The 9,988-nt window shown below is 40.9% G+C and overlaps 1 protein-coding gene across 1 annotated transcript in view; it reads right to left on the bottom strand.

Annotated features, from left to right (window-relative positions):
* SLC25A21 (solute carrier family 25 member 21) overlaps positions 1 to 9,988 on the bottom strand; it is a 490,894-nt gene that overhangs the window by 25,434 nt on the left and 455,472 nt on the right. Inside the window, exon 7 of the mRNA XM_012806452.2 lies at positions 489 to 653. Coding sequence (XP_012661906.1) covers positions 489 to 653 — 165 coding nt within the window. The remainder of the gene's footprint in view (positions 1 to 488; positions 654 to 9,988) is intronic.

Genomic DNA, 9,988 nt, shown 5'->3' with positions numbered 1-9,988 from the left:
AAAAAAAAAAAAAAAAAAAAAAAAAAGCAAATGATTACAGAAAAGTTGGTTTACCTCAGCGATTGTGAACATTAATTTCTAGCTGAAATTTAAATTTTAGGCCAGTAGTTTTCCCCATGAGTACAACATTTGTTTAGAATATGAAACCTTCCACTTTCTTGAGAACGTTAGGCTTCTGAGATAAAAATTAAGTAGTAATATACCCACTAGACATTAATGATAGATGGAAAGCATTTATATTCAGATTTTTTAAGAAGACAAATTTTAGTATCAGACTTGGGGTCAAGTCTCTGCTTTACTACTCACTGTGTGATCTTGATCTTTAAACCTCCAGTTTCTAGATTCGAAATAGACATAAGGTTGACAGGAGGGTCATTATTAGTCACTGTGTCCAGCCCAGTCACTGGGACACAATAAACATTCTACAAATGGAACTGTCATCATTGATAGGACTTTTCCGCCAGGATGTTAATCTCTTAAATTGTTACCTTATTGACAGGAATAATGTTTTTGACATTGTGGTAGAAGCCAAAATAAACCATGTTGAAAACTCCATGACGTCCCAAAGTTGCCGTAAATCCTTTGTTGAGGCCCTGGAGTCCCAGGCCTTCCTTCTTAATGATGTGTCTTGCATAAGCCATGGTGGACGGTTGCTACAGAAGACAGAAGCAAGCCAGAAAAATCATCTCTGGGACTGCGGAACACAGTAAATTACATATTAGTTTCCTTTCAAGCCAGAATTATTAGTGAGTATTTCCCCAAATAATCATGCCTAGATCTGTGCTTTATGGTTTTACTTCAAAATACTACAGGGGTACAAATGTTTTGGTGACATGAATTGCTTTTGTACATAGTGTGAGACAAGGTTGAGTGCCCCTCACCCAGGTAGTGAGCACTGTCCCCATTAGGTGTGCTTTTAAAATTAGAAAACCCCCAAAGTAACAAAATTGCATGCATAGCAATGGGCTTTATAGAAAAAGATAGTTGGCAAAGAAAAAACATCTTTGGTGGAATTAGTGAAACCGATGTTCTATAATAACTATCACCACTTTCAGCATGTAAATCACTGTATCCAGTTCTGGCTTATCCACACTGACAGAGGGTGTTAACCACATAGGTAAACTGGTAATCCACAAGTGCACATAATCCAGAAGGAATTTCTATTTGGCTCCTCAGTCCAGCATATTTACCTTTCTAATTTTCTTAAGCTAATATTACAACTGGTCTTGATTCCATTACCTCGATGGTATAACTTGGTGCTAGGTAAGAAACGGGCTGTAGATAAACAGCTGTTGACTGTACACATCCTCAGAGAGGTGGGCAATCAGTATATGCAGCACCACTGGGATACATTATGAGTAAGTGATGTTGGGAGCCCTGGGTTACCTCAAATTGCCAGTCTTCTGATTACCCAAGGCTGAACTATCCTGACTGCTGGGATCCAGTCTGCTGTTACCTTTGCAAGTTGCTCAAGAGCTCACTGCAGTTTGTCCTGAGGTTTGCAATTCATTACAATACAACTACAATTCACTTTTTTTTTTTAAAGTATGAGTGATTGTTTCCTTTTGTGGAGGCGCTATAATATAGACATCTTTCTCTCTGGTATTTTGACTGAATAGTAAATAGGGAAAAGTGTTCAGTGTCCCCCCCAGGCCTCCCCATGAGGTGAGCTCTGACATACATTTGTTTGATATTTCTCTGGAGCAGGCTGCTAGAGTGGTCATGGCAGCCTGACGCACTTTCTTCTCATGTGCAATTAAGGCTGCACCCGCAAGATGGAATAGAGCAAATCCAATAAGGGCTTTTCATTCAACCTGTCCTTCTAGTCGCTACATAACGAACGTGACACACTCAAATGAGCTTGTTTATACCGTAAACCCTATAGTTTTTGTTGATGCGTGTTTTAAAAACTCTACCTATAGTTCTATACTCAACTTCATCTATTTATTCAAGAGGATTAATGACAATAAATTATGTTTATGCTTAAGGAAACCTTCCTTTGCATGTAAAAACCAGGTGAGAATGCATATTGAAACAATAAAACACAGCATACAGGCGAACCAAAACTTTTCCATAGGTTAAAGTTCACACCCTGTTCTATAATATAAGGCTTTGTTGTTTGTGTTTTGGCACATTGAATATCAACCCAAATAATTTATTTTGGTTTTTAAAAGAGACAGGACGAGCTGAGCAGAAGCTCATTTCTGCTGGAAAGACCCTGAAAGTGCTGAGTAAACTGTCAGGGTACAGCCCTCTTGCTTTAAGGGAGGCAGCCCAGGGGCAGGGGAAGGAGAGGAGGTAGCTTTCCTAGGCATGGGAGGAACAGGGCAGAGGTGAGGCCACTGGGCCCAGACTGACCAACACTGGTGCTCCCTGCTTCCAACCTGAGCCTCTTCTCCATCCTCACTCAACCGAGGCCGAGAGTGGAAGGGACAGGAGCTTGGAGGCTATCTGGGTTCTAGAACAACACAGTAACAAATGGCCATAAGTAAAAGTGCAAATAACGGGGCAGCACCTGTGGCCCAGTGAGTAGGGCACTGCCTCATATACGGAGGGTGGCGGGCTCAAAACCAGCCCTGGCCAAACAGTAACAAAAAAATAGCCGGGCATTGTGGTGGGTGCCTGTAGTCCCAGCTACTCAGGAGGCTGAAGCAAGAGAATCACCTAAGCCCAAGAGCTGGAGGTTGCTGTGAACTCTGACGCCATGGCACTCTACCCAGGGCAATAAAGTGAGACTCTGTCTCTAAAAAAAAAAAAAGAAAAAGTGCAAATAACAATGGTTTCCATTTTTTCAAAAAATGGGTCTCAAGATGATTCCATTATTTAAAAATCTTAGTTTCCTAAATCACCAGAACTAGAATGACTTGGCTAAGTATTAATTTGACTAGCATCTTTCTCACCTTAAAAAGAGAAGACTTCTGCTTGATCTTGGTAAGAGTCTACAAAATGGAAATGGCATTCACTGATCATCTAATTCCTGATTTTGCCTGGCTTGGGTGCTGGGTAGATACAAGGAAGTGTAATGCATAGATTTTAAACTCAAGTGCTCTGTTGAGTTTAAACCCTAGCTGTTAATATATATGAGGTAGCAAAGGAATTAGAAATAGCACAGAGCCACACAGCTCTGGGTTTGAGTCTCAGCAGTAAGGCTTGCTAACTCTGGCAATTAGTTATCCTCTCGATTTATTCTCACTCTACTGATTGGTGAACAAGGATAATAATAGATTTCTCCTCGTGGGACTGCATGGTAAGTCAGTCAGCAAACTCAGTCCCTTGTAAGCATTCACTACATATTTAGCCATTCATAATAATGGCAGTTATGCTGACGGTCATAAAAATAGTTATAATAATAATAAAAAGATAGGCATTTTCTTTGTTAGTTGAAGGCAATGGCAATCATAGGCTGATTTGAGGGAGAAGGATATATTTAATTAGCTGCCCTTGCTCATTTATTCTGGATTCTTGAGATAAGCCCACCAGAAGTATATCCAGAATGCAAGATAACAGGTTTCCTGAGGCCCAACCAAATCCAACCCCTGGGCTAGAGATCTCCTCCCGGGATAGTGCCTCACATGAGGATTTTTCCTCTCTGGAGCAGTAGATTCTGTAAATTGGCTTCTTCCTTATCCCTGGTAGTTAGTATCCTGGCTATGACCTCGCCACTTGCTAGTCTATACGGGGTGTAGAAACAAGGCCACACAGAAGCAAAGGTTTACAGCCTAGAGACACTTCCATGTATGTTAGCAGGGATCTGGGACCAGCTCATCATCACCAGCCATTATCACAGATGCTCAGTATTTGACATACAGCTTGTTATCTAACCCTCGGAAAAAGTATCTTTGGTAAGCATTATCATTACACCTATTTGATGAGGAAAGTGAGGCTTAGAAGTTCAGTTAGTTGCCCAAGATCACAGAGTGAGTGATAGTACCAGAGCCCAAACTGCGGCCCCTGGGACTCTCAGATCTGTGCTGCTATATTCTGTGTGGTCCTGCCATCCTAATGTGTCTGACTGGTTATCTCAACAACCCCGTGAACTGGGCAGCAGGTATATTCTCATTTTTCAGGCAAGGAAACCAAAGACTGCTATGCACCTTTCCTAAGGCAAAAAGCTACTGACAAATGGCTTAATCGGAATTGTGCATCTAATCCAGTGCTGTCATTTCCAAGCTCATTTTTGTTATGCACAGGGGATAAGATTTTCAGAGTTTGATAATCCAACTAAGATAGGTAACAGATAGCAAGTTGGGGCCTTGGGAGAAAGAAAAACCAGAAGTCAAATGCCTATAAAAATTAAGAGTGTGATAGTGTTTTTTGCTTCATTCAAAGACACTGTACCACACACATGTAAGCAAATATTTAATTAGAAAGGCAAAATGTCACTTCCACTAGGATGTTTAAGTAGGAAAATATAGAGGCATTTTGACTAGATCTCTGTAAACACAAGAAATTTTACTAAACTTATTTGATTACTGGGCTTCTATTTCAAGGCAATGTGGTGTCATCAGAGAAATGATTCCAATACTATCCACCCCAGCGGGTTACCTACCAGTTCAGTTTCCTCCTAATATTTAGATTCATTTCAGTTTTCATATTTAGTCACCCAATGTGGACCCAACTGCATTCTAACTTTCCTGACCTCACCTGAGCTGCAAGAAGGGTGGACGAAGAGGGTTGGGATGAAACTTAAAAAATACTTGTTGCTTTGATTTTTACATAAACAGTTATGCTGATAATTTTTATATCGACCCCTAAAAACATTCCACAATGGCTGTATAATATGAAATCACATTTCTGTTTAAAAAGTTACTAAGAGGTTTAATTAAAAGAGAAGATGTTAGGGGAAATAAGCTGAAGAAAAATCTCGCATGATCTCACCTGGGAAATCCTAAAAAAAAAAAAAAAAAGGTCAAATGTATAGAGATAGAAAATAAAACAGGGAGAAGAAGGTTGGGGAAAATGGGGAGATTTAGGTCAAAAGATACAAAGTAGCACATATGCAGAATGAACCAATCTAGAGAGTTAATGTCCAACACGGGGACGATGATTAATGAAATGGTACCATATTGTATTAGGGATGTTTTGTTAAGTAAGCAGATTTTAGCTGCTTTTGCCACACACACACACAAAATATGATGTGAGATGATAAATATGTTTATCTGTTTCACTGTAGTAATATTTAACTATCTATATGTACCCCATTACATCATGCTGCAAATCTCAAATATACCCACTATAATTAAAAAAAAAAAAAAAAGAAAAGGGAGAAAGAATGTGAGAGAAAGAGAGAGAGATTCTTTGCTTAGACAGTGTCCCCGGGCACCACTCCGGGGCCCTGAATCCTCACTGAGAGTCCAGGACAACCAACAGATCATTGAGATGACTGTGGCGGCCTCTGGAGCTCTCCCATCCATCTACTGACCATCACTATCTCTGATTCGCTTACGAGATCACAGACAGAGGTTTTAGGTAGCTCGCATTGTTCCCCGGGCAAGTAGCTGTCAGAGCGTGGCAGTAGATATAGGTGTGGGGTGTGTCAGTGGATTTCCTGCGTCTCTAAGTAGGAGGCCATGTCAAAAGCCAGCACGCTCTGTACACGTCCTTTACTTGCTCCCTACAGCGAGGTGAATTTGGTTGCATTTGAGAGCCAATGGAATAAAGGAGTCACATTGCATTTCGCCACATGTCTGGAAAGCAAACTGGATGAGACCTTTACATAACAGAATGCGTGCCTGCATCTGGGCCTTCAGAAAAATACTGCTTTGTTTAAAAAGAGGAGACCCAGTCGCTACATTTAGGTAGGAAAATATATTTGCTCTGCAGGAGACAGAAGATCGCCCATACTTTTCATTACTCAAATAAGGTCTTGAAGCATTTTCATACATTTGAAAAAATAAAAAAGAATAGAAAAAAAAAACTTTCCTTTTATTTGAGAACAAAATGTAAGTGGAAGAAGAGAAATCAGGTTTAAAAGTCCACAGGATACAGTTCTTTCAGCTTAGGTATTTCATCAATTTGTCATTTCAGTTTGTTTTACTAGGGCATGATTAGGGACAAAAATAGACCAAAAATATAATTATAGCCTAGAGTTTATGTTAGATGAACAGACCTATTTTTAAACAATCTGTGAGTGCAGAATAATTTGCTATCAAAAACCTGCCCAGATGCTCAGCCGTAAAGCTATGTCAACACCAAGTCGTTCTCCAGTCATCACCCCCAGGGCACACAGGGCTCTCCAGGTGAGGGGACGCTGACCCTGAATCTTGCCCCCACACTGTGGCAGGGTAGGAAGGAAGGAAGGGGACGGTGCTGTGGCCACAGGGCTTACTGACCAGAGAAGACGGGCAGAAATGGAAGAGGCTTTGCTTTTTCATGGTTCTAGAAACACTTCTTTTGCTTTTCCCTGGAGCTTAATTATCCAGGTTTCTTTTTTTTTTCTTTTTTTTTCCTTTTTAAAAAATGCTAATAGATTTAGAGGTACAAGTGGTTTTGGTTACATGAATGAACTGTATAGTGATGTCCGACTTCTTGGTGTACACTGCACCCAGTAGGTAGTTTTTCTCCCTTCATCCCCCTCCAGCCCTTCTGAGTCTCCGACGTTGACTGTATACCCAGGGCTCTTTATCCCAAGGAAAGCAGTGTGGTTGAGTTTTTAGAACTCACTTTCTTGGGCTTTATTTTCTCTACATATAAAATGGAGATGAAGCTGCCAACCTTATAGAGATAATGGGAGGATCTGAAATAATGCAGCAACTGTGAGCAGCAGGAAGAGCAGAAGAGTTCACAGTGGTGACCAGTGGGATGGGGTGAGAGATGTTGTCAGGAATCATTGATTAATTTTTCTTTACCTAGTTCTGCATTACTTGATCTGTGAAAAAAACATGACTTTAGTAATTTTTAAAACTATATGGCATTTAAAAAAAATAAAGGGAAAACATGTCAAGCAACTTGCAGAGTGTCTGGTATACAGCGGACGTTCAGTAAATGGTAGCTGTTATTATTACTTCCAAGTCCCAATGCTGAAAGCAAACTTGTAGGATTCCTGTCATGGCAGAATGGAAGATAAAAGTCTATTTTCTGTCAGTGACAACAGAGAGGCAACTTGGCTGCTGCTTTAGGTATTGTTGAAAGATAACGATAGGGATGGATTCATATGCATAATCCTTTTCTCTGCCCACAAGAATGGAAAGAAATAATTTGTGTACCTAGCAGTTGCCAGGCAGTGTTTCACACAGTAATGCAGGAAAAACTTGAACTTAACTCAATATATCATCATGAATATTGATTGACCTGACCTTGAAGCTGGCTTCTCACACTCTGCAAACAGAGCCACATGCACACCTTCTATATAACTCAACTCTCTCTCTCAAAAGAAATGATCACAAAATCCAGCCTTCAATTCCCTTAAGTTGACTTCACGTAATACATTTAGTTGATTATCTATTGAGAAAATAATCACTAAGATTTGAGACATCATATATTATCTAATTGGCCTCCATTAGATTATTAAGCATTCAAGGTAAAGTGTATAGAACTATATTTAGTGGTGCTCGCCAAAACCAGAACCAAACCCTGAATTTTTTAAAAACCTATCTTTACAGATTTTATCTTCAGTTGAACCTTTGCTATCTGTTCATTGATCCTTAAAATTATAGTCAGAGCAAGTAGGTAGAAGATTAATTATTCCTTTCTTGAGCTGAACATCTTTAAAGCTAAATAGAAGTAAAACAGGCTTTTGCAATTTCCGAAGGTTTAGTTTCAGATTTGGGGGTGAGAATGATTATGTTCATATGTAACCTAGACAAAAAAATGACAGACTAGAAGGAAAACCTGCGCCCCAGCCACACATCAGAGGCAAATCCTATAGACCTCAAGGGAAGGAAAACATAACCCTTTAGCCAAATAATAACTTTGAAGTTGATTTCAAAGTGGAGAGAAAAACTGGGAAACAATTCATACAAGATTTTGCTCCTGGGGAGAAATTCACATTTTCCAGGAGAACAGAGAGCATGCCATCCAAACACCACTTGGCTGAGCACAACTGATAGGGGTGTTCTAGTGCTTGTAAACATACAGATAAAAAGCAATGTGCCCATTTAGAGGGGGGAAGGTCCTATCAGGACAAGATAAAAAGTCACACTTTTGGCAAGACTCAATGTGCAGACCGTCTCCAATAGAGAAATCCTTCAGCAAGCTTAGCCCTGAGACAAAGAGACTACAAACCAGAACACCTCTTTGGTTGGGATTAGTTTGAAGGATGGGGGGAAATTTGGGTCTATCCCAATTTTATCTGTACATGTTTTTACACCCACTGAACCAAACCAGAGCATGACAAAGCTGTGATTACTTTGCTTCCCGCAGAAGGTCAAGCTTATTTAAATTAGAGACCGGTTTTCTTTATTCACTGTGAATTTTAAGGTGCTGGCCAAGATTCTGGTATTAGAATTGGAGGAAATGTGGCAGGGATTATAGCCTTTGACTGATATGGTGGTAATTTAAAAAGTGTAGGCGAGACAAGAACACCTATTAAAATACTTTATATTTTAAAATAAGTTGGAAGGATATGAGGGCAGTATCAGGAACCAAATTAACCACAGTTTCCTTTACATTTTTAGAATAGTTTATGGCTAAATTGGGTTGGAAGGCATATTTTGTGGGTAACATACCTCTGACTGGCTAGAGAACTAGCCCAGACCGCAGAGGGGAGAACCTGGGCGGCTGGAGCCAGCACAGAACCTGCTGTTCTTGGAAAGTCCCACTGGGAATTGCACTTGGAGTCTCAGGACTAAAGTTCTCAGCACTCCGCTGCCAAGAACATAGCAGCAGAAGCTTCTGCTCTTTGCCAGCACAGTGCTTGAATCCAGCTCAAGGAGCCCTTGCCCTGGACCCATGCTTCAGAAAGCCCCACTCTGGCCAGCCACGCCCTCTCCACATGGGGGACACGCTCCTGTACTCCACACCCTCTTCACCACGTCCTCCTCACCCATCTTTTGTTCCATCTTTATCACTTTCCCATTGCCTAGAAAACTTTAAGGAGAATATTAAGTGACATGTGACCACCATTATCCTCAGCTTCCACCGAGGAGCCCCTCTCAGCTGCAGCAGCCTCTTAGGAAATTTCACATTTAAAAGACCACATTGACCATCACCTCAGGCTAAAGAAACGAAAATCCAAAATTCCCTGTGTAGGAGTCCTTGGTGGTTCATGTCCTGAACAACGAACAGGCTGCCTAAGAAACTACCTGGCTGGCAGGACAAGAGTAATCCACCTGAAACATGAGCCTCTGGGGGGCCCGCTCTGCTCTTCTGAAAGGTGTTGTGAAGCCAGTGGTCACTCTGCCCGCAGCCCAGGCAGTAGTGATCCTCCATAGCCAGTAGCTGGAACTGACTGCAAAGGCCGGGCATGAGCTTAGTTCACAACCTCCGTGTAAAGTGACTAAGAAGCCTTGATCAAGAATCCCTGTTAACTTCATACAGCTATTCCAGAGGAAGAATATCTTGATTGAGGCAAAATTCCTTCTAAAGTAGCCTCGAATGTTTCATTTCATCTCTAACTGCTGCTTCCAGATACCCATTATTTACAGCAAAGAGATACCCAGCAACTGCTGACCTGCTTCTGAGCGTAAAGACCTTGTCACTAGGCACCATCAGCCAGCTGCCTGTCCTTGAGACTTGAGAAAGAATGCAGGCCGAGTGGATGGCACTGGGGCCTGAGAATGACTCAGTCAGGGAGAAGACTATCGCTTAGTAAGTTGTGTTTGTCCCCACAACTGGACTCAGCTGTGACTGCTCAATATTAATTGGGATGGTATCTCAAAATAAATCTGCATTTAAACTTAAGGATGTATTAGATGAATTTGCATCTAGAAATAGTTGTCATTGGTTGAGTGCCTACTATTTGCCAGGCTTTGTGTTAAGACCTTTGTGCATGTTATTACATTTCTCACAAAAAGCATGTTGTAATAATAACTACTCACATTTATTAAAC

The sequence above is a fragment of the Otolemur garnettii genome, unplaced genomic scaffold, assembly GCF_000181295.1.
Source record: "Otolemur garnettii isolate 467f Iridium unplaced genomic scaffold, OtoGar3 scaffold00052, whole genome shotgun sequence".
NCBI lineage: Eukaryota > Metazoa > Chordata > Mammalia > Primates > Galagidae > Otolemur > Otolemur garnettii.
Note: the sequence above shows the minus strand (reverse complement) of the source record. Positions and strands in the feature narration are given on the sequence as shown.